This window comes from Symsagittifera roscoffensis, chromosome 2 (assembly GCF_963678635.1).
Source record: "Symsagittifera roscoffensis chromosome 2, txSymRosc1.1, whole genome shotgun sequence".
In the NCBI taxonomy this organism is placed as follows: Eukaryota; Metazoa; Xenacoelomorpha; order Acoela; family Convolutidae; genus Symsagittifera; species Symsagittifera roscoffensis.
In genome coordinates, this window is record NC_087063.1 from 21,857,991 (window position 1) to 21,885,337 (window position 27,347).

Genomic DNA, 27,347 nt, shown 5'->3' on the forward strand with positions numbered 1-27,347 from the left:
CTGTAAAGAAATACTTCTCTGCTCTATGTTCTGTTCGCGCAATAAAAACTGAAACGTATCAGTCATGGATTTTTTTGTAGTTTTTTAGAGCTCAGTCGTGTCTATTTCATTTTTTTTTTCAGATAAGAAATGTCACTCTAAATTGATTTTTTGTTTGTTTTGGTTGAAACGTTTGATCGGAACCCAAAATGGGCGTGACCAATTTATGGACTGTCCTGGCCCCTGTTAAGAAGAAGATTCCCATTAGCTCCCTCAGAGGTCAAACACTGGCAGTGGACTTGGGCTTGTGGATCTGTGAGATGCAGTTCATAAGCCACAATCCGATGTCATTCCAGACCCCATACTTGCGCACACTCTACTTCAGGATTCTGAAATTGAGTCAGCTAGGAGTGAAGTTGGTGTTTGTGGTTGATGGGGAAGCGACAGACATGAAGTTGAAAACAATGCTCAAGAGGCAAGTTTTTTGTTATCGCAGCTCGTGAATTTTTATTATCGCAAGTTGTGATACTTGTTCAAGTAACCGGATACACTTGTTGTCTCAATCACCGCCTCTTTGTTTTGCCGAGCATGGTTGAATCAGTTTTTTCTAGCTGAATAATTTCAGTTTATTATTACGCTTGCGATTAGACTTTTTGGTCTAGAGGTAACGACTACGCCTGGGACGGCTAAGGGCCTATGTTCGAACATTTTCGACTTATCTTTTATCAGCTTTGTGACCTAATTTTGCGTCTTTAGGAGAGGAAAATTAGATTTTCATCTTGTCTTTCATGAGGGGAAAGGGCGTAAGAAATAAAAAATCAGTTTTTTAACTCCGTTTTTCATGAGAATATTTTTTGTTTTCGGCTCAACTTGCGTTTATCGAAATGTTGTTGGCTTGATTGCTGCTCAATGAATGTTTCTGAATACTTCTTAAGTACTGGCGGTTGTTTCATTTTATTTTTTAACATTATTTGAGCCAAAAATTGTAGAATTTTGGTTAGATATGGTTGTTTCTTCAGCTTTCATTTTCTTTTCCGTCTGCTAGCTTGCGTTGTTATGTTTGTTTGATATAGCAAGTGGTGCGAAGCTCCGCTTCGCCTCTTTGTGTCAAATTCCTTTTCAATTAAATCTAGTCGTTGTTTCTAAGTCTACTAATCAACTCAATTGTGAATTGACTGATACTTTTGCCTGTAGGTTCAAGAAGGACTCGTGTGACAAAGTGAGTGAGGTTGTGATGAGTAGACTGAAGAGCAGACGGAGTTTCAGAAGTGTGCAGAAGCAGTGCTGTCAGCTTCTAGATGCACTCGGCATACCACACCGAGAGAGCGAGGGAGAGGGAGAGAAGCTGTGTGCCATTTTGAACCAGCAAGGTGAGAAAATATTCATTCACAGTGATATCTAGCTTAGAGTACATGGATGGAGCAAATTAACATCCTCTGTCCCAGAGAAATTTAGGGGCGAGTGCAGGGGCGGATTTTTTTTAGGTCGAACAAATTGATTTTCTGAGCCCCCCCCCCCCCCCCCCAATCACTTTAATGACCCTATTTTGACAAAATTTTCTGCGCCGCAGGCACATTTTTGAAAAGACAGGCCAAAAAAAAGAGTTTTTAAGCGCTTTTTTGGAAAATTTTGGCCAAAAAATTGCGTTTTTTTGGCGCGCGCTTCCCCCTGAAAACTAGTATATGTTGGCGCCGAAGGCTCCTGTAGAATATTTTTAGGGCTAGTCAGCCGAAAATGGATATCTCAAAATAGTACAAAGGGGGACCTTTTGTGTCAGCAGGGGGTCGAATTCCCGTGGGGGGGGGGGGGGATCCGCGCCCCCCTAAATCCGCTGGTGGGCGGGTGTTTATTTGTTTTAAACCCCGTGCATTTTTAATGTTTTAATGATCGTGTTTTTCTACTTGTCTTGGACCATACCTCGATTACCCTTGAGAAGCTCTGCTGTTTAAATCTTCCACCTAAAACTTAGCAAATGGCGTGACTAAATTTTGAGCGTGAACGTATGCAGAATATGAATTTATAATCGAAATTTGAATTGCTGGAGCTTATCGTCCATTACAAAAATTAAAAACGATTTGAATAGGATCTTATTGTCAAGATATTTGACAATAAAGAAGTTATCGACAGGATAGTTTGCAGTTCTTAGCGTGCGTTCATGTTCATTCTTCGAATCATTTCCAAAAGGGTTTTCAAATACAATTTATAGGTCTGGTAGACGGAGTAATAACGAGCGACGGAGATGCATTTCTATACGGGGCTCACAAAGTGTACCGCAATCTATCTATCAGTGAGAAGGAACCTTCTATTGAGTTCTACGACCGAGACGAGATCAACAAGAAGCTGCACTTGTCACGGGAAGATTTGATCTGCTTTGGAATCCTAGTTGGCTGTGATTACATCCCAAAAGGCGTCCCGGGAATCGGAAAAGAAGGTGCGTTGAAGTTCTTATCTGCAGTTCTAAAACCTCTTCATCTATTTAACGAAGCTCATAAATTGCAAAACGACTCAAGTCATTGTTTAACTTGTCGTCATGAAGGAACAGACCACGAGGAAAACGGCTGTTCACAATGTCGAACTTCGGTTTCGTGTTACATGAACTCAAAATCACTTTGTTCATGCCGACAACACTCTAAGTTGACCTTGAGCAACCATTACATTATACTGACACTTGAAAAGTGTACACAATTAGAAGAATTTCCCTTCAAACCGATAGTTAAAGAATTTATTGATTCCCGTGCGCGATTAAAGTTAGGTGAAAAATTGGAATTTAGATGCCCATCATTGCAAAAATTCAAAGCGTTTACTTCATTGGTTTATATGTGGGAGCCGAACTATTGCTTGCAACAAGCAGTTCTGAATGCGGTTGCTTTTCAAAATAATCACCAAAATTGTGAGATTGCAAATGGATCAAAGAAAGACGGGTGTTATTGCTCCGAGTTCAACCCTGTTAAAATTGTAAAAGCGAGGAAGAAAAATTTCGAAACGTGCGTTGAAGTTCAATGGAGTGTACCAGAAGTGTTTCGGAAATGTTTTGATGAAATTCAGATAAATGACAATGCCGTAGAAATGAGAACAGTTGAACCGGTTGAAATTATTTGTGAAAAATTTTCTGAGCTCTGGAACGAGTATGAATCACAGAAAGTTAGATCGAAAAAAGAGAATCGAAAACCGACGAAGCGAAGCGCAAAAAACAAAGCGATGATTGAAAATGGTGATGAAAATATTGACGATAATTGTGTTGTGTCTCAAGAAGAAAATCAAAACAATGAGTTGTTAAATGACTCCTTAAAATTTCTGAATTTGGAATCGCCATCAAAAATGAGAAAAACACAAGAGCAAAAAGAGCTTCTTTTGAGTAAGACTCCAAAACAAAAATGCAATGATATGCGAGTATCTGGTCAGAATATTGGCAATAATTTTCTACTGGACAATCGAAAAAACAACCACCTGAAACGATATTGGTGTTTCTCGCCCTCCAGCGACCAAGCTGCGTCACAGCCAGTATGTTCGGCGCCGAGAATAACTTCAACTCCATACAGAGCGCTTTCTCCCAACTCATTTTTCCAGTCCGTAGAAATAAATGGGAAACATAATTTCTCGTCTTCGCCAATTGCTTCATCTGCGGTGAACAGTGCTAAAATTTTCAAACCCCAAATTGCACCAAGTCCTTATTTAGACGTCGCAGAAAGAATTAAAAATCAACAATTTTATGGCAACACAGCAAATATAAATATGAAGGAATCTGCGAAACCTGAACGACTTTTGTTAAGTTCCAGTGACGAAAACGAAGATGATAATTTAGCTAATGGATTGAAAGTAGAGAAAATTGACGATGTTGATGGCAAATCTTCTGATTCAGAGATCGAAGCAATGGAAGTTCCGATGGCACCTGAAGTAGAATTAAGGAAACAAGAGAAGAAAAGGAAGGCACTCGCAGTAGCCCATAAATTGATCCTGGACGATTCTGATGACGATTGCTTTCAGCAGCCCAATGGAGTTGAAAACGAAAAAGTGCACGATAGTATTGTGAACAAAATAGCTCTCAACCGGCGTGGTTCAAATCAGCTGGCGGAATATGATAATGAAGATCAAGAGGATGAAGATGATATAGTTTGTCTTGAAGATGTTCCGTTAATGGAAAGATTGAAAAAGCGTAAAGAAAGTTGTCCTTAGTAGTGTTATCAATAAAAAATTTAATTTGTGCGGGATAGTAAGTTGTTCTAAAGACAATATTTTTGTTTGAATTCCTTGATCTCATGTTCGATTCAAATATAGTGTGCTATGGAAATTTGAAAAGAATCAATTTTGACGGAAAAAAAATTGTCAATATTAATCATAATTTAATCGTGATTTCAGTTAATTTCCAATTTGTTTTGAAATTTGCAATTAAGAGTCGATGAACGTAGTGAATAATTCTATATAGGTCGTGATGGTTTTTTCTGTTTTTCTTCCAGTCAAATATGATTTTTTTTGCGGTTTGACTTCTGATTTCTTTTAAGCTTTAGCTCAGTTCCTTGTTAAAAGGAAGGTTAACTCCGCTATCGAACAGCAAAAGAATAAAGTTCACGAAACACGCGATGGACTTTTTATTTCGAAAGTGGATTTTAATTTTCAGATTTCCTTGTGGAATAAAAACTTTACCTATTGATCCAAATTGAGTTATTTTGATGGAAAATGTCAATCATAATTTGGCCAGATACTTTCTTACGAAATTCCAAATAGAAATTTTTTAAAAATACAAGTCAGAGTTTTCCTGTTTCCTTGCGTTCATTGACTCTTTTCCAACTGTCTGTGGAGTATGTTTTATTCTTGCGATTTTTTGTAATTCGCAAAATGAAATCGCTCTTTTTTTCTGTTGGCTTCAATATGCTCATACTGCATCCTTTTAGCGTCTAATCAGCGTGGGCTTTGTACTTGAATAAACAAGTCATTACAATTTTCGAACCAGTTTTTGCAATTTTTATGTTCATCGCTTGCATTTCAAATTTCTGACCTATTTTTTGATTTTTTTAATTTGAAATTTTAATTTAGAGCACCACAACTCACTACATTTTGTACGGTTTTTCCTGAAAGGGTCATCGTCAAATTATTATCTTTCTGCTAAAGGAAATTGGTTTTCAAAGATTGCATTAATAGTTTTGATGACTACACTTGCAAGCTAGCGGGCATAATGTTCAAAAAAGATCAGTCCAAATTGCCCTTTCAAAATTGCTAATGTTGGTCCATTTTTGTGCAAAATTTTAGTGTTAGTTAAACAGTGGGATCTAGCCATATCGGTTTTTATCAAAGCACGCTCTTTGCTGGGTGGTATCTTAGAGTTACGTATACATCGAAGTAGTAAAAATCAAGGCACCGTTGAGAAATGGTGAAAGCCAGTGGTTCTTGCTCATTTTCCCCTATATTCACTTATTCTTCGACGTTATATTGTTTTGAGTTTGATTTCCTTTCTAGGAATAAATCTGTATTTTAGCATTCTTTTCCTTTTAAAAATAATTTGCCCTTCTTTCATAGCTGCGGCTTCTGCCGTATCCGGAGTTCTTTTTTAGAGTCGATGAACGTAGTTTTTTTCCCTGGGAAAAGTCTTAAAATTTGTACAGGCTCAAAATTGTTTTTCGCGGTTTGGCTTTATTTTAGTTCATTTCCTTTGTTTATGTAAATGAATGTTTTTATTGATAACTTAATGCAAATGTATTTTCCTACTCAGTTTTTTTTCTGTTTACTCGCGTTCATATTTTGTTTTTTTTTTTCGTGCAAATTTTGATTTTTTGTTTTGTTCCTCTGAAATTTTCCACTCATAAATTCATTATTATATCCTGTAACTGTCGAAACTTCATTTTGTACGAGTTAGTTGCTCAAATTTGATCCGTTAATTGAATGTCATTGAATGCTGTCTGATTTTAATTTATGATAGAGGTTTTTTTGCACTCAATATTGTCGTGGTTTATTTTGTGGTACTTGCGAGAAAGAGAATCATTACATTATTGCTAAATCATTGACCAATAAACAGTTTTAATTAGCATATCATTTGGATGCGAACCATTGGCTTAATGCCGGATTGTACTGTACAATTTTTTTGCTTAAAATTTGAGCTTTCGACCACCGAAGGGAAGGTTTTTGATTCGGTTAGCTTTTTTCCGATGTCTTGTTCCGATGAACGAAAATGAAGTATTTTTTATTCTGTTTTTTTTTAAACGAAAAATAAGGTACCATAGTCACCTACGAAGCTGAGTGTATATCATAATGAGGTACACTTTGTTTTCAAAAACGTTTGAAATTTCGATAAACATTAAGTTTCTTACAACGGTTTTTGAGGTAGGCATAAATGTGCCTTTTACTGTCCTGCTGTCATTGATTCATTTAACAGTACGCAAGAATAAGATTTTGAACGCTGTTTTTGAAAATTAACAATGTCTCAAATTTTTTCTCCGAAAAGTTGCGTTTTTATTGACTCTTTTTGTTACTCTGCTTTTTCTTAGTCTTGTTCCCACCGATTACTCTTGTTCCCACAACTCAAAACGTGAAAAGGAACTAAGAAAAGGAAAAGGTTTTGAATTTTGCAGTTAATTTTGACCACTTCAAGGAAAGCTCGTTAGGGAGTCAAGGTTGGTATCATAATGAAGCCTTCTTGATTGTGGTTCGGATTCCAAAATAAGAATCTGATAAAGATCTCGGCAGTGTTGAGGAAAATTGGGTTGAATATTTTCGGTTTCAGATAAGTTTAGACGCAATATAATGCGCGGCAGACCTCCCAGTTCAATTGGAGTCTAATTTCACCATCATTTTGCCTAATATCACGCCTCATTCTTTCGTTTTTTTGTCACCTACTTCCGTTAACCTTAACAAAAAATTGCAATAGATTTGATAAAAAAAAGTTTTTTATTCTAATTTTAAAGAAGCCTGATTCTGTCTTCGTGTTTCATTGTTTCATGAGTTATTGTCGTTGGAACAATTTGTGCTAAATGCACAGCAACCGGTTATCTTGTTTGTTCCGACGATTAAAATTGGAGGAACTTTGTTTTGGCCGCAAATAATCATCGGAATGAGTCAAGTGATGCATCACAAGGAAGCCCTTTTACTCGTGGTTCCAACTACCCTAAAATTAGCCTCAAATTGTTCCCAGTGTCGAAAGTTTTCGTCTAATTTTGAGCGAGTAAAGTCTTATAAAGGAAAATTTTTCATTGAAGCAGTGAAAACATAGTAAACGTTTCATTGCTATTTAAAAAATCAATAAAAAATTCAGCAAAATATTTTTCTTAAAGTTTTTGTTTGTTTATTATTTCCTTTTCGAAGACAGCTATTGTCGATGATAACTAATTCAAGAAAGTTCTACGCATTCAAATAGTTGTCTCACCACACCACGCACAAAAATCGACATTTATTTGAAAAACGGTTTCAAATTTTTTGGTAGTTTTGTTGCAAATTAGGTCGGAACATTCTGTGCTACTTGCACAGCAACCGGCTATCTTTATTGATTTTCATTATGATCTGGTCTTTCAGAGTGACTGAGCATGTACAATGGAATCGGGCTGGCAACAGCTAGAGGCAGTGGCACCAATGGATATGTGCAGAAGAATCTCGCCTTCATAAAAATGGGAAAGACCAAAATCGAAGTAGAGGTCAGTTTTTTCGCTGCGATCATCAGCTTTTCGAAAGAATCGCAAATTAAAATTTTATTTTTCAAAATCAAGACGGTTTCTTTCAACAATTCCGATTTGTGTTTGTTCAGAAAAGTGTCAGAAAAATGAATAAAAACTTTGAAATACTCTGGATAATATACCAATAGTTTCCAACAGAATTTTCCAGTAGTTTTGAACTGCCTCCTGCAAATAGTTTTCAGGCTATAAAGAGTCTGTGTGGCTTTTAAGCATTTTTTCATGGTACATTATGGACATTACTTACTGTTATCTTTTTTGTTGAATATAAATGAAAAATTAACATCTGAACGTCATGTTCTTGTCTTGAAAAATGGTCTGTTTTGTATTGAAAAGGATGATGCGGCAGCAAAGCTGGAGAAGATTCTGGGCAAGAGAGGCAACGAGGAGATCCTGGAACACGAGAGGAAGAGACAGGTGGAGATCAAGTGCCTCGAGTTTGAAGATGAACTCATCCAGCAGGGGTCAGTATTGCATAGTTAGTTGTTGGTTCTACGAGTAACCTTTTCAGTCCTAAAATGGGCAGTTCCTGTGTTAAGCTCATGAAGTATATTAAACATACTAACTAATCCCCTTTCACCCTATGCAATTTGAGGGAGTTGCTAAAGAGATTTCGAAATTAAAATATAAAAAAAAAGACTTTTATTGAATTAGACAAGAAAAATTGAACTGATTGATTTGCCCCTATTGAATCTTATGCGGTTTGCCTTCCAGCTACGAGGACGACGAAGTGGATGAAAAGGTAGCGGAGTTGCGGAAAACACTGACAGAGGATTCCAAAAATCCTAGGTCCAAATTCTGCAAGAACAACCTGCCTCGACAGTAGTGAGTAGTAGTTGGTTTCCTCTATTGGTTTTAGTTTTTAAACATAGATATGCACATCGCTTCTTTAGATCGCTAATTCTCATGTCGTTCAATCGCTAAACGAAGAATTTTTAGCTAAGATTTCTGAAACATCGTTTTAAAAGTTACTCCGAAATGGTTGCTAGAAGTGGTTGGAAACAACTGTGCATCAGTCCGATGGCGTAGCTTGACCTTAACGTAGAAGTTGGAAAAAATTGTAGAAAACTTAACGATTTGCTGCTCTTGAAACGATGTGCTGATCTTTAGCAGAGAATTTGGTGTATTCACACCGAGCGTTGCTCCGACCCAAGCAGCGAGTTGTAGAATCTTCGCTAATAAATAAAATCGCTTAATCCAATTTTTACGGGCGATGTTCGCGAAATCGCTTATTAGTGTTGTCAACCCTGGATTAGTATACCTCTTCTTGCACTCAATGATGCATTTTTTTAAAAATCTCAAGCGTGTATGTGCCATGCTTGTGCATGCTTTTGCACTGATACTGCCCAATAAAAATGCTTGTAATAAAATAGCTTTTATCAGAGACAGTATTAAACACCCTTGCAAATAAATCAGCCATAAAGGTAAAATTTAATCAATCTTAAATTCGTCATGTTTAATGTCTATACATCTTATTGACAATTTTCTTATTTTATTTCTCTGGTATATTTTTTTTCACGGTAGATTCGTACGAGGGAGTCTTTATGTAGCGCTCATAAAAAGTTTCAACCCATTTATGGAAAAAATAAATGGTAGTTCTATCTGTTCAAATTTAATGTTAACCTGCTTTTCCCGTTAAACTTTTAAAAGATCCATGTTATTCCAGACATTCAGGGTAAATCCAGAAATTTAATTCGATAATGGCGATCAATTTGATTGCATATCATTATTTGTCCAAATAGGCAGCTCTTTTTCTTTCCTTTTCACATATGCAAATATAAGGAAAAATTTCCCTTTTCCATTCGTTCTTGCTCCCTTTTTTGCATTGCTTCAATGGATGAATTTTGTCGCTACATGAGGCGCTACAAAATAGCACAACGTATCTAGCGTATAGTGTATGTTAAAATATATGGTCGACTGCTGTATTTTTTCACAGCGACTTGAATTTCCTTTTTTTTTTTTTTACAAATATAGACTGTGACTATTGACTGTGCGCTTTTTCATTTGATTATTTTTATTTTATCTTTTACTTATTTTTTTTCTAAGTTTGATCCCCTTGAATTCGAAATTGCTCTGTTGCTGCAAGAAGTTTGAATTGTCGGGTTTTGGCCTGGTTTTACTTACCAATGGATTAATTATTCAGTTATTACTTAGCTATGACTGCAATATCTAGGTCTCCCCTGTCCCTGGATAAGTTGGACCAGGTCAGGTTCGATCTAAACTCAAAGGAACTCTTCAACCAAGTTTGGAACAGCTCAGCTCATGTGGGATCTATTAGGTACTACTGTCGCTAATTGGAGCTTTGATATTTAGAATTTTTTTTATCACAAATGAAAAAAAAAACATTTTTGTGCTAGGCTCGAAAATCGTCCGCGAGAAATTTTTGGGTTTGTCTGAGACCGTAGGGTAATTGGGATAAATTATGACGCTTTTGCATTTAGATATGTTTGCACTGAGTTATTATTTAGATTTCTAGTTAATGTTATTTTCTTTTACCATGCGGGAACAGAAAAAACAGAATGTGTTGGTTTGTGATGAGATCATGGCTTAATTAAAAACCAATCTAGTTTTGACGCTGTTAAATTAATCAAAAGTCTCCGTGTAGGGAGGGGAGGATCTAGGATTTTCTCGAGGGGGCGAATTTTCGAAAAACTTGTCAAGAAATTTTGTGGACCTTTTTTTAGATCGACCAATTTGATTTTCTAAGCTTTTAGAAAAATTTTGGGGTCCATCAGCCAAAAATAGATATCTTAAAATAGTTCAAAGGGGGGACCCTTTGGGTCGGCAGGGGTCGAATCCCTGAGGAGAGGGAAGTGTCACCCCCCTAAATCCGTCCCTGCGTGTAGGTATTGTATTTGTAATTTAGTGTGAGTGAAACACATGCAATGGCGGAAGCGACAGCTGCGAAGAACGAGGCGTTCAGGTCTGCCCTGAAAATAGAAGACCCAAATGCAACAGTTGCTGAGGAACCGGGAGATTCTCAGAAGGAAACTCCTGGAAATGTGTCAGAAGAGGAACCCCCAGAAAGCTCGCACAAGTAAGTAGACGCGAATGTAATACGTGTCAAAAGTTGAAACAAAGAATTAATTGAAACAAAGAATTAATTAAAAAGAGCAAATTACCCATTTCAGGAAATATTTGCACGCAAACGCTGAATTTTTGGACAGAAGTCTCAAGTTCGCTTTCCAATTAAATTTTTCTTATTTCTGTATGTTGAAGTTCAAGAAGTTCAAACAAACGAAGTTTGTTGAAAAGAGCAATTTGTCATTCAAAACAAAGTTGTATGCAAGTTTGAGTTTTGAAGCTATCTTGAGATTTCAATTCAATGTGGAAATTTAGCGTTACCTTTTATAATGAGGCAATGGTGAAAAACAACGATAATTCAAATCAACGTTCACTGCACATCGCATGTAAATCGAAACTAGAGTTGGAATACTATCAAGCAGTTCATATACAAAATGATTTATGAGAAAGCTTCAAATAAAAAAAAACTAGACTTATGATTTGATTGAGAAACAAATCAAATATTGAATGCAAAAACTATTTGCTAAATGTTGAATGCAAAAACTAGCAAGTTTTTTTTTCAAAAGCTGTAATTGACATTCTAATTGTATTTTGCTCGGAATTAAAATGAAATTCATTTTTTTTGGTCGCTTGAAGGTCTTTTAAAGGCAAAGCTCAAGCCACAGAGCAATGAACGAAGCCTTCTAAGTGACAAAGGTGACTGATGTTTTTTTTTCAGGAAAAGGTCGAAGCATTCTAAGAGACATCGTAGTCGATCTAGACACGACAAGGAGGATGAGGCAACCGAATCAACCAGGAAGTAAGTAGATTGAGATAGAATTATAATCTTACGTTTTGATCAGTTTTTCTATGTTGATAATTGAATTACAGTAAACGAGTATTTACCAAAACTTGATTATTATAATAGTTATCGAACCAAATATTTGCTTAATGTTGAATGCAAAAACTAGCAAGTTTTTTTTTCAGAAGTTGTAATTGACTTCTTGATTGTGAACAGCTTAGGAGATTACAATGTTATTTTAGATCATCCAAGAAGCACAAGAGCAAAAGCCACAGACACAAGTCCAGATCGCAATCCCCTTCATCGGCTTTATCTCGATCGAGATCCCACAGCAACAGCAGTGCCAATAAAACTTCTCACTCCAATAAAACTCACTCCAAGTCCCACAAACATTCCTCGCCTGCTTCTCCCCCTATTTCTGAATCTTCGCACAAACATAAAAGTAAATCTAGTCACAAGTCTAAATCTTCTTCTGTTCATTACTCTAACTCGTCTCATTCGAACTCGAAAAGGTAAGGTGATGTATTCAAATGTGACGTCATTTTGTTAAATTCAATGCAGTTTATTTAATTTTTAGTTCTCGAGAAATAGCCAAACTCAAAAAATAGGGTGCAACTTGTGCAATTCCTTGATACTCATAGATATTCAATTTAGCCTAATTTGACAAAAAAAGCTATGGTATAGCCTGGATTTTGTCCCGTTTTTTAGATAGGAAACCGGAGTGGGTGTTGAGTTTTATAGATCTATTTATGTCAGATTGCGTTTTGATTTCGATTATGTAGATCATCATGAAGAAAAAAACGCATTTACGTCTTAATCAATTGTTGGCCTACTCACTCTATCAATTTTTACTTATAATTCTGACCATTGCAAGCGTTGAAGAGGTTAGTCTTCACGTGTGTTCTTTGTTATTTTTCCAGCACAAAATAGCTACTACAAATGAAGGTCGAATCATAATAATAATAATAATAATAATCTATTATATATTTAAATGCGGGCTTCGCTATCTCGCCGTGTTTAAGCTTTCTCAACGTACAATTTTTGCATCTTTAAGGAAAGAATTTTCGCACGTTTAAGCTATATCTTTTATTGCAATCGTTAATTTTTTTCACTTTTCCAGCTTGAATTCAGTGTTTTCTTTTTCGTGAAGTTTGAAGCTAGCAACCCAAAATTGGGATGTTGTCAATGCTACCCTAGGGGTTGCAAATTGGGCCTCCAAAATATGGGTACCCAAATCTATTTAGTTAATGAGATACAAAGATGCTTGTGATTTTTCTCCGACAGTTTTCATAAAACTTAGACTTGAAAAATTCCACAAAATTAAAATTCTCAACCCTGAAGTTGGGTACTGTCAGGGTTCTCTCAGGGGTTCCAAGTCTTGCGTAAAAATTTGACTGCTCAGATCCTTTTACTTACGGGGATGTGACGTTTTTATTTTTTCAAATTTTTTTTCATAAAACTTAGATATGAAAAACCTAACAAAAGTTCATATTATCTATTCTATGCTGTCAGATTTTGTCAGAGTACTCTCAGACCTTGCAAATCGTCCCTCCAAATGTGACTGCTGAAGTCATTTTAGTTTCGAAGACATGACGTTTTTTCAATAGTTCTTAAAATATTTTCCAAAATTTGATTTGAAAAAATTTTGAATTTTTTTCTCAACCCTATAATGGGGTGATCTCAAGGTACTCTCAGAGGGTTGCGGGGCAATAAGCAAAATGGTCTAAAAGCAGCATGGGTCTAAGAGCAGAAAAGTACTAAAATACACAAAAATGTTGAATTATACGGTAAAATCAATACGCAAATATTAGAATAATGAATATTATCAGTAAAATGAATAAAATATACATAAGTTTGAATAAGTTAATTGAGTTGTTTCAAGTGTTTCAGCAAATTCCAGCGATTCCATTCCAATAAGTCTTTAGCGAAATATTGTCGTCCAAATAAGAGTTTTAGCCGAATAATCTTCGTATCCAGTTCATGCAACGCTCGTTTTTTTTTTCGTCGGATTTCTACTCTTGACTCCATTTCTGGAATTGCTAACTTTTAGGACAGTCCAAAAACTTGGTTTTTGGACTCCAGTTAGATCGTTCTAGCCTCTTTTCCAGTTTTCGCACTTATTGGTTGTTCGAATATCCACAGGGCGGTCAAACACGTTCCATAAATCCATTGGAATTGGACCCAAAAATTCCAAATATAATCGAAAATGTTTCCAATTTTTTCGCATGAATTGATTTCTAATTGATAATAAGCCAACGCCATGCTTATCTCGTTAACAGGTAAATCTGCGAGACTGAAACGTTTTCGGGCAACATCTTGAAATTTTTTGTCCGTTTTGTAATCGCAACTTAGTCCAAATTCTTGAAATTTTTGGTAGTTGCCTTGCGAAAAATGAAATAAGCAAGCAAAATGTGCCGAAGCATGGAAAACTTCTCGAATTGCGGGTATTAGCCCGGTTTCCTAATCGATTACTATGGTGTCGGGCATCAAGGGTAAGCCGACTATTTCGTTGCATTTTCCGGACAAAGCTTTGAAAAAAATGTTCTAAAAAACTTGTAGGAACTTTTCAAGTATGAGCCGACCCGAAGATGGTGTAGATTTGAAGGAATGGAGGAAGTTTTGAAAGTTCCATCACACAATATTTTTTGGCTTCTCACCAAAAAATCAAGACCCTATTTGGTACCAAAAATCAACATACCTTGACCTTGATGAAGTAGAAAATCTTGACGATTCAGAGTCATTGTCCATGATCATATAAGTTTATTATCTTCGATTTAATTCGTTGATATTTAAGTGCGGGCCTCACTATCTCGCCATGTTTAAGATTAATCAACGTATTAGTTTTGCATGTTTAACAAATGAATTTTTTACGTTTAAGCTATATCGTATATTGCAATGGTTAAGGTGTTTTTTCAATTTTGCAGTTTGAATTCAGTGTTTATTCCATCAAGTTTGAAAATAGCAACCCAATAGTAGGGTTTTGCCAGAGGTTTCCCAGGTTTTGCGATTCTAGCCTCCGTATAATAATAACCAAATCCTTTTAGTTAAACGAGATAGGCAATTTTCGAGGTTTTCAAAAAATTTCTCGAAAGTTTAATTTTAAAACATTTCCAATTTTTGAAATTCCCACCTTGTAATTGGGTGCTGTCATCAGGGTACTCTCAAGGGTTGCGAATCTTGCCTCCAATTTTCACTTCTCAAATACTTGTAGTTTTCGAGATATGACGTTTTTTTTTTTGTTTTTTTTTTTTCGAAATTTTTCAGAAAAATAAGATATAAAAAATTTCACAAAAGTTGAAATTACCATCTCTGTAGTGAGGCTCTGTCAGTGTACTCTCAGGAGTTGCGAGTTTTGCCGCCAATTATGACTGCTCAAATCCTTGTAGTTTTCGAGAAATGATGTTTTTTAGGAATTGTAAGTTCGGCCTCCAATAAAGAATGCCCAAATCATTTCTGTTTAAGAGACAAGACGATTTTTGTGATTTTTGTGGAAATTTTCTGAAAACTTAAATTACAAAATGATTTGTTAAAGTGAAATTCCCAACCATGTAGTTATGTACTTTCAAATATTGCGAATATTGACATCAAAAAAGACTGCTCAAATTTTTGCAGTTTTGAAAAGTGAGTTTTTTTTTCTTTTCTACAAAAATACTTCTATTAGAAAAATTATAGTGAAGTTTCTCAGAGTTTGAATTTTCCAACGTTGTAGTTGGTTATTGTGGGGGTACTCTCAGTAGTTGCAAATCTTGCGTCCAAATGCGACTGCTCAATTGCTTTCAATTTCCCAGATGTGACGTTTCTTAATTTATTATAAACTTAGAGAAAAAATTGTCACACATTTTTATGATTTTTCAAAATTTGGATTAAAAAATCGAATGAAAAATTTTACAAAATTTGAAGTTGCTCTCAGGAGATTCAAATCTTGTGTCGAAATGCGACTGCTCAATTGCTTTCAGTTTCCCAGATGTGACGTTTCTTAGTTCATTTTAAGTTTTTCGAAGAACTTACATAAAACTTCACAAAATTTTATGGTTCTTCAAAATTTGTATAAAAAATTTGAATAAAAAACTTTGCAAAATTTTTTATTACGAACCCTGTAATTAGGTGCTGTCAGAGTACACTCAAAGAATAGTTTTTTGAGTTGTTGAAGTTTCGAAGCACCGGAGGTGCGGTACAGGCTAGTAATAATAATAATAATAATAATAATAATAATAATAATAATAATAATAATAATAATAATAAGAATACTAATAATAATCATAATACTAATAATAATAATAATAATGATAATCATAATGATATTAATCATAATCATAACAATAATCATAGTAATCATAATAATAATAATCATAATACTAATAATAATCATAATAATAATCATAATCATAATAATAATAATAATAGTATTAATATTAATATTAATAATAATAATAATAAAATTATAATAATAATAATCATAATAATAATGATAATCATAATGATATTAATCATAATCATAATAATAATCATAATAATCATAATAATAATAATAATCATAATAATCATAATAATAATAATAATCATAATAATAATAAAAATAATCATAATAATAATAATCATAATACTAATCATAAAAATAATCATAATAATAATAATCATAATCATAATAATAATCATAATAACCATAATAATAATCATAATCATAATAATAATCATAATAATCATCAGAATAAGAATCATAATCATAATAATAATCTTAATAATAATAATCATAATAATAATCATAATAATAATCATCATAATAATTATCATAATAATCATAATCATAATAATAATCATCATAATAATAATCAGAATAATCGTAATCATAATCATAATAATAATAATAATGTTAATAATAATTTTAATTATTAGAATCATAATCATCATAATCAAAATAATAATAATAGTTATAAGAAGAATAATAATAACAATAAAAATAACAGTAATAGTAGTAGTAGTAATAATATAATATTAATAATTGTTATAATAATAATAATTGAATTAAAGTACTAATAGTATTAATAATAATAATAGTAATAATGATAATTATAATCCTTGCAATTTTTTACTTGAGGTTTTATACTGTCTCTTCAATGATGTCAATTATCAAATGGTCGTAATGAGATTAGTCAGTGTGCCGGCGCGTTGGAAAAATTCAGATTCAAATTTAAGCTTTCACAATATTTTTTCAAGCTTGCATGAGTTGTTTGTGCTTGTTCTTTAATTAAAATAAATTTTTTCCACTGCAGGTCTGTTTTGCCATTGTTAATTTTACGCAGTAGAAGTGAAACGTGTAGTTCATGATAAAATGACAGCGGCAGTATCTTAAGTTCAATCATTCGGTCCTAGTATCCATGATATGTGCCTGTTAGCCTAGTTGTTGCTATCCTTTACACACTTTCGATGATTTCAATATCGTTTTTTGATAGTTTCCATAGAGCTGAGCCATAGCTTTAAATGGGTGCAACATATGATTTCTATGCTCTTTGTTTTACTTGCTTTGTTTTTAATTTCGACAAGTTCCTTATAACAGTTTTTAGTGCCTTTAGAGCTTTGGCTGATCTTGTTTTTTTTTCTTTTTCTGTGCAGTTCAATTTATTAGTGACTATAAGTCCGATGTCTTTAATTTTGTTTACTTCCTCGATTTTTGTATTTTTGACTTTGGCAATTGTACTATTTTTGATGCCAAGTGTTTTAGTTGTTGTTTTCTTCTTTACCAGAGAGTTTTTGATGCGCCAATTCCATATTCTTTTTGCGTCTGTTTTTATCGTTACAGGGTTAGGCACTCGGGTAGGCCATTTATAGAGAATGAACATCAAAAGTCCGAGAATTGACCTCTGAGGTACACCTTTGTATACAAGCAAAGCATCAGAGACTGCTCGTGCAATGCGAACGTTTTTTTCTCTATTATACAGATGATAGTTTTAAGCATGGGCCTGCAAAACCAAAACAGTATTATCATAGTAAGTGTATGCTTTATTCAGTTATTCGATTAGATTTGTAATTGAGGATCTTTTCCGTCTAAAACCGTGCTAAGAGTTTTAGATAATGAGTTTTGATGAAGTTACCATTTTTCCGAACATAAGTTTTTAAACACTTTTGACGCTATTGTAAGTAGACTTATAGGACAAAATTGGAAGCTTGTTGATTGTCTCTTACTTCGAAAATAGAGAATTTCCCTTACTTTCCACGTTGATGGAAAGATGCATGTATTAGCTATCGTAAAAAATATTGATATTTAGAGATAGAACGGCTGAGTTTCTTCAATAAAAGGTTTTCAATCTTGTCAGGTTCTTTTGCTATTTGAATATCAATTTTTTCTAGTATTTCAATTTCGCTTATTTTTAAATGAAACCTCGTTTTTTGCTAATTGGTTGTGTTAGCTTAGGAATATGAGCGGTGTGGCTGAAAACAGGTTGAAAGTACTCGTTGAATATATAAGCTTGATCTATGTTAGCTGTTGACGTTTTTTTGTCTAAGAAAGTTTCACCAGGTATGGGTTCAGTTTTGCGGACAATTTTGAGGTATGAAGGTTTCCGTCGATGAACAGAGCTTCTTCATATGATCTCTGATCTTCGTTAAATCTCATTTCAAGTTGTTTTTCAAGAGATTTCGATTTCTAGAGTCGATGTTCGGTAAAAAAAAAATTTCGAATTTGAGTCTGATTGATTCTATTTTTTTTTTCATGAGGTTTGATATTTCTGAGGTCACCGTAAGTGCTAATGAGCTTCTGTGTAATTTTCTTGATAACGTGTTTAGAGGTTTTTAAAGAACCCAACGCTACCACAATTCGGTCATGAGATCGACATGGTTATGGCAGTACCGGTTAAATAGGTTTTTCATGACACATTGGTTTTTGGCCTCCCAAACTGCTTTCGAAAATGAGCATGCGCTAAAGTTGATTTCGTTGGTTAATACTATCTCGGAGATATTCGGGTTTCAAGTTTAGATTATGTTTCGCGTGATAAGGTAGATGATATGTGGTGTATGCAGATTTCAGTCGGTAGTCCGTTTTCACGACTGTTGTTATTTCGGGTTGATTACATAATAAAACGTCTAGCTGATATTTTTCTTTCACCGTGATCGTTTGTTCAAAATTTAGTTCTTCTCACCCATCAAGAAAATCCCGCTCGTCTTCATGAGAGGATATGAACGTCGACCAGTCAGTATCAGCAAAAATTATGTCTCCAGCAACGAGCACATTTCTTACCATCAATTGAATCTGTTTTTCTTTATGGAAAGTAAAAAAATTGCTGAGGTATTGGTTGACGAGTGATTTTTACTGCCCTTCGTAGTGCAGTAATTACATGCTATTAGTATTGGATTTATTGAAGATTTGTGATCAAGCAGTCGTCAAAATCTAAAGAATAACAGCGGTGTGGTCTTTCTTTGTTTATTCCAATCATTATACCTCCATGTTTTGTTTTTCCATTGGCGTTTTGTCGATCATTTCGATGTATTTCGAATTTCTCGAGAGATTGAACCTGAGGCCACATTCTCTGTTAACCAAGTTTCCGTCAGTTAAATGATGTCATAGATGGTTTTCGTTTCTATGGCATTCGAGAAAAGAACTTCTCTTGAATATTCCAGAATGCTTCTCACTTTGTTTAGTAGCAGGCTCGGGTTTGTTTTGATCAATCAGTTTCTGTTTCAAATTTCGTTGGTATCAGGTTCCATTGATTTCCGTCTCTTTTGTTCAATCTGCCGTCTCTAACACTCAAGTCCGGTCTATTCATTCGGTCTTGTTCTATGTGTTCCCGTCGTTTCTTTAACGAGGCGTTTTCTAATGCTGCTTCTTTATTTGTCAGTTCTTTACTTATTTACACGGGTGTTCCGTAGTTTCCTAGCTGTCGATAATATCAACTGTTTTTGCCAGGGGTTTGGTAGTTTGAGAAGTTTTGTTCGGTTTCAATCAGTTCTCGTTGACCTAGTCTGATAGATCTTTTAATTTGAATTCAACTTCATTAAAATCGTGTTCTTGGCATTTTCTTGCGCTCATTTTGTTCTTTTTCCTAGTGGTGCATTGTCAAATGCGCTGGTTTTAGTTGGTTGGTTTATCTTTGTTGCTTTTTGATCTGGTTTTATTTCCGCTTGTTGAATGGGTTTTGATAGCATGTTTTTGAATAACTTCCATTTGCCTGTTTCTAATTTTCGTTAGTTTCTTTCAGCTCCGTCATCTCATTTTCCATTTTTCTTTCTTAATCGTGACTGGTTTTGTTCGAAACGATATGACGGTTTTACGCTGGTTTGAAACAACACAGCTATTACGCATGAGAAGTACATTCATACCTAAGTCCTTTAAGCAGGTCACTCTATTGCGAATAAACTCCGTGCTTTTTTCTGTTAGTTGCATTCTACATCCGCATGTTATGCAATCGATTGAGTGTTCTCGTGGTCGTATGGAATGGTTGCAGGTATGTGTTTTCGGCAATTTTTCAGGTATGATTTTTCGGCTGTTTTAAGGGTTTTAGTTTCAACCGGTGTCACCTGAAGGTACCTGTGGATAACAAATAGTAACGATTAATCGTTCTTCTGTAATTGATTGTTTCAAAGATGAGAGCACCAAATATTGTCTGTCTTGTACTTAAATACTCGCTGATTGACTGCGCCCTTCAATTCTCTTTTGTAGTTCGTATACAGGATGTTTTCTTCTATGATTTTTTCCACGTTCCGTCCGTTACTGTTCAAATAGATCTTGTCAAGCGTGAATTAACTTCTACCGTACATAAAGCCTAGGACAAGAACACTGCTAACAATTCTCTCGCAGACAGAATCGGCTAGGGTGATCACGTCTTGGGCGACTTGTTGGAGAGTCTTTGATGAGGGATTGAAACCGTCGAAGAGGTCATTTTCTCCAATGAACAGAATGATCACTTCAAAACGACCTTCAGGGGGGATAAAATCGTATGCGGACCTAATGCTGGCACCTGTGAGCGACAAGATATTGAGGTTACCAGCGCTCAAAAATCTCACATGTGAATCTGCCAGAAATAGGTAATTCGTCGGCGCATTCTTGAAATTATGAAATCTGATCGCGATTTTCCAGACATACAATTGAATAATCTCTGTAAAATGCTCCCATTTGAGGCCTTCCACACAAGATTTTAAGTATTTCAAATAAAAGTGATATTTTATACAGACGCAGAGCTTAGTGTGATACTACAAGGCTCACACCCTAAAATGCGAATATAAGTGCTACTTTTGGTTTTGTTTAATCTGGAGGCTGAATTGGTTAGTTAAAAGCCTATTTTTTGATCTATTAATATTAGGGTAACATAGTTGATGCATTTTTGTGTTATCAAATGAACCGAAGAGAGCTATTTGTTTCGTACAACGATTCAATAAAAAATTATTTAACTCAATATCTGTCGCGAAGTTTTTGAAATGCATAGTTTTTACACTATTTGGTTTTATACTTTGCAATTAATTACATGCAAAGTTATCGTGGTTCCCTTAAGTTTTTTTTCACAAACCACGTTTTAACATGCTTTGTTCATTAATTTTTTGTTTTTGTGCTCCCTTTTGCGGCTTTCTAGCTTGTGCTTGTTTTCTATAAGCGTCAGTGTCAGTGGTGTGAGATTCAATGCCCTTAGAGGTCATTTATTTTTTTAAATTTCCATTTTTTACCATTTAAAAGAGCCCTTTTTGGCGGTTTTCACTTGTGTTTGCGAAGTGCAGCTTTGCCTCTGTGTTAAATTTTCCGTATAGTCTTTTGAGAAAAACCGATTGAAACATCTTGTTTTCCAATCGAATTAAAAATAAATCAAGGGAAGAGCATTTATTTGAGCTGAAAAGTCCTTTTGTGAATTGTGGAAATAATTTGTGAGAGTTTCAGCTAGCTTTTTTTCCGCACCAAACATTCATTAGATGTATGAGCTTTTCGTGTTGAGGATGCGCCAATAGAATCTTCAAAACTTTTTTCCACGACAAAAAATGATTTTTCAGCTCAATTGAATGCTTTGCTCAATTCGCGGTACATTGGTATAAAATCAATTGGAACGAAAACTTGAAAACAAATCAAGTCGCGGTTATAACCGCCTCAATAGAAACTCAATCTGAAAAAAAAAATGTTTACAAGGGTAGCCATTTCCAGTCACTAAAAAGTTTCTATTTACACAAGCAAAGCTTGTGTTATAGTAAGAAATCCCTTTTTTCCAACCTCGGCCGCAAATATTGTTGCGACGCAAATATTGTTCCGACAAAATGTGTTCATTTTGGCCAATAACCAGCTATTAAGTACAGCCAATGCTAAGGATATTAAAACAGACTCTTATATTACCAATAGCACTTAAGCTTCAATGTATCGTGGATCTGTAGCGTAGAGAAGGTATCATGGATCTGTAGCGTATAAAAACTTAGAGGGTTCGAACCTGGGCAGCGTCGGATGTTTTGAATTAACTTTTTCATACGCTAGTTAAAATGCGCGCGCTCTATAAATTGAGGCATGTTAGTTGGTAAATTTTTTTTCAAATTGACTGGTACTGCTAACGCGTCACATAATTAGCTTGCGTCACTTAGCTATTATGAAGACTCATAATTGGCGTGCATCACTGAAGAAGTTTCGTAGACTCAAAGTTTTACTCATTCAGCTTTTCCCAGTAGCGTTATCGGTCATATTTTTGCTAGTGTATGCGAAGTGCAACTTCGCCTCTGTGCGAAAGAGTTTTTTGTTAAGGTTTGTTTACCTAAAGTTTTTGCTGATGCATTACAACTTATAGTTTGTCACTGGCATCATATGTCTTAAGATTCTAGCTACCAAACTAATCACCTGTTTAAAAGATGTTTTTTATGAAATGCAGAAGCAAGCGATTACATTTTTTGCTGTCATATAAACGAGATTGGCGTTGTAATAATTTTGAGCTTGCTTTTTTTCAGCAGCTTGTATAAAAGTCAGCATAACAATATGATATGATGATATGAGCTCGTAATGAGCTCTCAAATTATCAGAAATAAATCGCGTAAGCTCAGTTTTTCTTCTGAATTTTTTTCGCTTTCGACTTTTTCAGAGAAGTTTCATTTCAACCTAAAATTTTTGAAAACGTTGCATTTTTGGAGGACCAGCATTTTTGCTCCGACCATTTACATGGGGAGGAACTTTGGACTCGGGCGTTATAATTTTTTTTCTTCAAGTTGTCCTCGCAAAATCAGGTACCGTAAGTAATCATCATAATGAATGGAGTGATATACCATATAAAAGCCCTTTTAGTCATGATTCGATTGACATTTTAAAATTTGAAAAAGATTTCTCAATGGCGAGAAAATTAAATTTGAAATTTTTGATTTTTGGTCTTATTTCCAGCTCATAAAGCGATTCTGCAGAAGTTTCAGCAAAAGCAATTTTTAATGATAATTTTTTGGTTTTTCTAGTCTATTTTCTACAAATGAGTAGAAAAACTATATACTGTTTTTCAAACGGTTTTCTATTATGAATGTTGAATATGCCCAAGCTTCAATCTTTCGTTCAGATCATTTTATCTCACTATGCAGAAAAAAAACGACACTCAATTCAGAAAACTTTTTTTGTTTTTTTTTCGGAATAATCTATGCTTATTGCACAATATGGTCGGAATAATCTGAGCTACTTGCACAGTATTATTTCACTATGGTCGGAATGAACTATGGTCAGAATAATCTGTGCTACTTGCGCAGTAAACGGCTATCCTTTTGGTTCCGACCATTGGAAATCGGAAGGAACTTTGTATTCGGGTGTGTTTTAGTTTTCTCTTTTATGTTTTCCAGGCAAAATCAGGTACCAAAAAATTCATCAGATAGGTTGAGTGTTATATCATATTAAAGATCTTTCAGTCGTAATTCGAACCGTCTTAAAAATTCCCATTTTTTTCTTGTCGAGAAAAACCGGTTTGAAATTTTCAGTTTTTCGTCTTTTTTCGAGCGAGTAAAGCGATCGAAAACGTTTATATGGGAAATTAGAAATTTAGGCTGAAAAACTTGATTTTACCTAAAGGAAAACAATTATTGGAAGCTTTATTTATCTCTTTTATGGCAAAAAAAATCTCTTCCCAGTAGCGTTATCGGTCATATTTTTGCTAGTTTATGCGAAGTGCAACTTCGCCTCTGTGCGAAATAGTTTTTTTGTTAAGATTTTTTCACCTAAAGTTTTTGCTGATTTATTACAACTTATAGTTTGTCGGAATTTTGTTCTGGCATCATATGTTATAAGATTCTAGCTACCAAACTAATCACCTGTTTAAAAGAAATAATTGAAAAAAAAACTTGAAAAATAATTCGAAAGATTTTTGCATATTTGTTTGAAGACCTTTGGTTTCGTTTATGCCGAAATGTGGTCGGACATTCGGTGCTACTTGCACAGCAACCGGCTATCCTTGTTTTATTTAATCTTTTGTTATCTATATACGAGCTATTTATTCTGAGTGGTTGAGTCATGAATTTAGCACTGAAGAGTTAGAGTAAAAAAACTGGCCTGGCACTGGTACGATTAGCTTGTTTTGTGGAAATATTCCGATTCTTTTTTTATCAGCCCAGTGCGTTAAAATGTGTTGGCTATTTCTCTTTCGTTGTGCGATATTTTTGACATTGTTGTTATGATAATACCTGTGACATCATTTGCTAATAAACTTGAAAAATTTTGAAGGATTTTCAGCTATAATTCAATTCGAACCTGACTCAAATTTTGTTTTGTTTCTTTGCTGCGATTAGCTGCTTATTTCACAGTGCGGTAACCGATAAAGGCCGCAATTGGATAGTTATCAGGAGTGGAGAAAAACCTATGATGGTAAAGGTAAAACAGCAAAATTGACGAATAAAGGAGTTTAGATCCGCTCTTTTGGAGGGATCAAAGGTTTGCATGTGTTCCGTGCAATGAAATTACCTTTCGGATTTAATTAATGCAGCGCTTTTAGAGGACATCTTGCTACAAGTGTTTCGAGAGGACCGAAAATAAAAGATTGCTAATTTCTTATTTTCCGAGTTGAAAACAATTTTTTTTCATGTTCAATTAGTTAACCAATTTGACTGAAAATTTGATCCAGTTTTTTTTTCGGTTGCTAGTTATGTATCAGGAAAACGTTTTAGAAAAAAATTATGTGATGTATTCGTAAAAAAAAATAAAAACCAGTCATTCATAATTCGAAAAGTTTAGAAAAGAAAATTGAATTAATCAGGAAAGTAGCCGGTAGCACCAAATGTATGGGAAAGAGATCGAGTTCCCCGGATTGAGGTGAAGTTTAGATAAGGGTTAGTCAAATGGCTCATTTATTTTTATAAACGAAAATCCAAGTTTCGATGCGCTAATATATTCTGTTATTGTATTAGTCTGGGTTCCAATAAAAAATAATACTTTGCGTTCAATTTATGTGCAGCTCTCGGAACACGATTCAAAGATTTATAACAACAGACGACCGTTTCAGCTGCTCTTGGAATGGATCAAAAAATATTTGATTTATGGCCTTTTTAGCTAGACGTCACCACGGGGCTTTCAATTGATTGATGTCCCTGTCCTATGTTTTAAAGCAGGGCCTCAATGGCTTGATTTAGTAGACGGGAAATCACTGAACTGGGTGCAGGGTTCATCTGTGTCTGTCCTTTTAAGGAACTTTTCCGTTATATAGGACCTCTTCAGTTAAAAACTACACTACTCAGATTTATTCATAGCTCTGTTTTATCAAAAAAGAAAAAGAACTGGAAAGTTTGGGGTAATAATTTCTGGAAAGCTTCTAATGTATAACGGAAAGGGTCTTTAGTTGAAGATTGGGGTTTCATTTGATATTTAGCCACTTAGAAAATTTCAGCGGATGTAGTCGCAAGCGTTTCATTCTGCTGGTAATGTGGATATGGATCTTCGCTTCAGATGAGAGGACATGAATCTTTATTTAAAAATAAAAACAATTGTTCATAACTTTTAATATAGTTTCTGAAATGCCAAATTTATTGATAAATTTATAAAAGAGATTGTACTAGGTATTTTTGTGGTTTCTAAAATGGTCATTTTGGTTGGAGTATAATAATAATGATCATTCGATAAGGCCAAAAGTAATGCCAAAAAAGGAAACCAAGAAATTTTTGCTGCCAATCTATATTTTTTAGGAGAAAACGGAGCAAAAAGCAACAAAAGAAACGGCATAGATGCAGAAAAAACAGTGATGAAATCGAACCAATCAGGTAAAATGCCTTGTTTCATAAATTCCTTTCGAATTAATGTTAAAATATTTCAGTACTGACTACGGTAGCCAGCAGAGCTTAGGCAAATCAAATTTAGCCGTCGAACAACATCAATTTTTGTTGTATTCTATTTTTCAAGGGAGTTTTTTTTTTTTAGCTCAAACCAGACTTCGACTCCTCACATTCTGGTATGTGGAATAGTCATTTACGGAGAAGACTACACTAAAGTACCCCCTCCCCTGGAATACAGCTCTGGATTTAAGGAGTGGACAAAGGACTTCTTCTGGTGCGAACAATACTCAGAGGAGAGACAGAGGAGAGTAGCCAAAAAGAAACGGAAACGACGCCAAAAAGAAAAGAAAAGACAATCTAAACGCAGTTCCCATCACAGAGCTGAGAGCTGTCACGATACCAAGATAGTATCGGCCGAAAATCTTGTTAGGCCAATTGAACCAGTTTTAAACTGTGTCGATAGTTTGTCGGTTAGCTTAAGCGTGGACATCATGAATGAAACAGAACTGAAACGGACGCCTGGCCGAGCACCGAGTTTGTCGAATTCCCACCACAGCTTTGGCTCTGGTTCAAACCGGACGAAAGAGAGTCAGCCGCTGCCTGCACGTGTTAGTCCACCGCCCGTGAAATCCGACAGATCTTCGCCACATTTCATGGAGAGAAGACGAATAACAAGGTAAGCTAGAGACAACCAGTTACTCAAAAAAATAAAAGAGGCTTTTTGTGGATCTTAACGGCGGGATTGGAGTATTTTCATTGTGGTAGACCACCAGCACGAAATGTAATTTTATCAAGTTATTTTGGATTCGATTTATGTGATTTCAAGGATGTGAACAAAAACGAATAGTTGAAAGTATCCGCGACGGGGCCAAAATGAGCACGCTTGTGAGTTTTGTCTAATATATGTACATATTTTCAAATTAATCTTGGACACCTACTAGAATCTTCTCACGAAGAAACCAAAGGCCATCCATATATTGCAAATGGATGCGAGATAGGTTTATTAAATATCCTTGGTTTGAGCAGCGACTATTATTTTTACTAAAAGGCAATCATGAATCTTGAATTTTATTGGTGCAAGTCACCAGCGGATTTAGGGGGGGGGGGGGGGGGGGCAGACGCCTCCTCTTGAGGAATTCGACTCCCTGCCGACCCAAAGGGTTCTCCCTTCGAACTATTTTGAGATATCCAATTTTCCCTAAAAGTCCCTAAAACGCCTTTTGGCCTGTTTTTTCAAAACAAAATTTTGCCTACGGCGCTGAAATTTTGGCCAAAATAAGGACTTTCAAAAAAATTTTGAAATTTTTTTGAAAATCCCCCCCCCCTCCTCGAGAAAATCCTAGATCCGCCCCTGGTGCAAGTCATTATTTTATTCTGTTCTTCAGTGCTCGCAAGAAGCCGTTTTCGTACTCACGAGAAGGCGACGACCAGTTTTCAAGCAGTGATGATTCATTAGACTGAAGATAATCAAAAACATAAACTATTTTAAACGTTTCAGGTGCAAATATGAAGTGCAATAATTGAAATATTTAAAAGCGTCTATTTATGTGTATATCTGTTCTGAATTTTATTTGTATATTTTTGATATTTCCGTAAAAATGCTAAAAATTAAATTATATTTGAAATTTTACGAGCATACTTCTCTACTCTTGGATTTCTTGGATTTTTAGAATGGGCAGTGCATCGGAACTAAGAGTGAGTTTAGCTCTTTGTGTTCCAACCTTCAATGAAAGTGACAA

General features: G+C 35.0%; 3 protein-coding genes across 4 annotated transcripts in view; 2 read left to right on the forward strand and 1 right to left on the reverse strand.

Annotated features, from left to right (window-relative positions):
- The window catches only part of LOC134839044 (flap endonuclease GEN homolog 1-like), an 81,891-nt gene extending 77,570 nt beyond the window's left edge, over window positions 1-4,321 (forward strand). Inside the window, exons 2-4 of the mRNA XM_063854443.1 lie at window positions 123-454; window positions 1,174-1,349; window positions 2,186-4,321. Of these exons, the coding sequence (XP_063710513.1) occupies window positions 189-454; window positions 1,174-1,349; window positions 2,186-4,152 (2,409 nt within the window). The 5' untranslated portion in view covers window positions 123-188 and the 3' untranslated portion in view covers window positions 4,153-4,321. The remainder of the gene's footprint in view (window positions 1-122; window positions 455-1,173; window positions 1,350-2,185) is intronic.
- The window catches only part of LOC134839045 (dipeptidyl peptidase 3-like), a 239,635-nt gene that overhangs the window by 135,268 nt on the left and 77,020 nt on the right, over window positions 1-27,347 (reverse strand). The gene's annotated exons all lie outside the window — the stretch shown is intronic.
- On the forward strand, window positions 2,393-27,196 carry LOC134839046 (SRRM2 protein homolog rsr-2-like). 2 transcript variants are annotated; one of them, XM_063854447.1, is made up of 10 exons: window positions 2,393-2,410; window positions 7,477-7,595; window positions 7,968-8,095; window positions 8,346-8,456; window positions 10,498-10,668; window positions 11,374-11,454; window positions 11,679-11,948; window positions 25,522-25,596; window positions 25,754-26,284; window positions 26,994-27,196. In XM_063854447.1, the coding sequence occupies exons 2-10, from the start codon at window positions 7,488-7,490 to the stop codon at window positions 27,067-27,069; spliced, it is 1,551 nt and encodes a 516-aa protein (XP_063710517.1). In that variant the 5' UTR covers window positions 2,393-2,410; window positions 7,477-7,487; the 3' UTR covers window positions 27,070-27,196. The 2 variants fall into 2 exon arrangements, with proteins under 2 accessions (XP_063710517.1, XP_063710518.1); XM_063854448.1 differs by lacking the exons at window positions 2,393-2,410; window positions 7,477-7,595; window positions 7,968-8,095; window positions 8,346-8,456 and adding an exon at window positions 9,456-9,909.

Excerpts from the sequence above, each read along its gene's own strand:
- LOC134839046 (XM_063854447.1), top strand. The coding sequence starts at position 7,488 with ATGTACAATGGAATCGGGCTGGCAACAGCTAGAGGCAGTGGCACCAAT. Across the intron at positions 8,096-8,345 it reads GATGAACTCATCCAGCAGGG|CTACGAGGACGACGAAGTGG; the intron begins GTCAGTATTGCA and ends TTTGCCTTCCAG. Across the intron at positions 10,669-11,373 it reads CCCCCAGAAAGCTCGCACAA|GAAAAGGTCGAAGCATTCTA; the intron begins GTAAGTAGACGC and ends TTTTTTTTTCAG.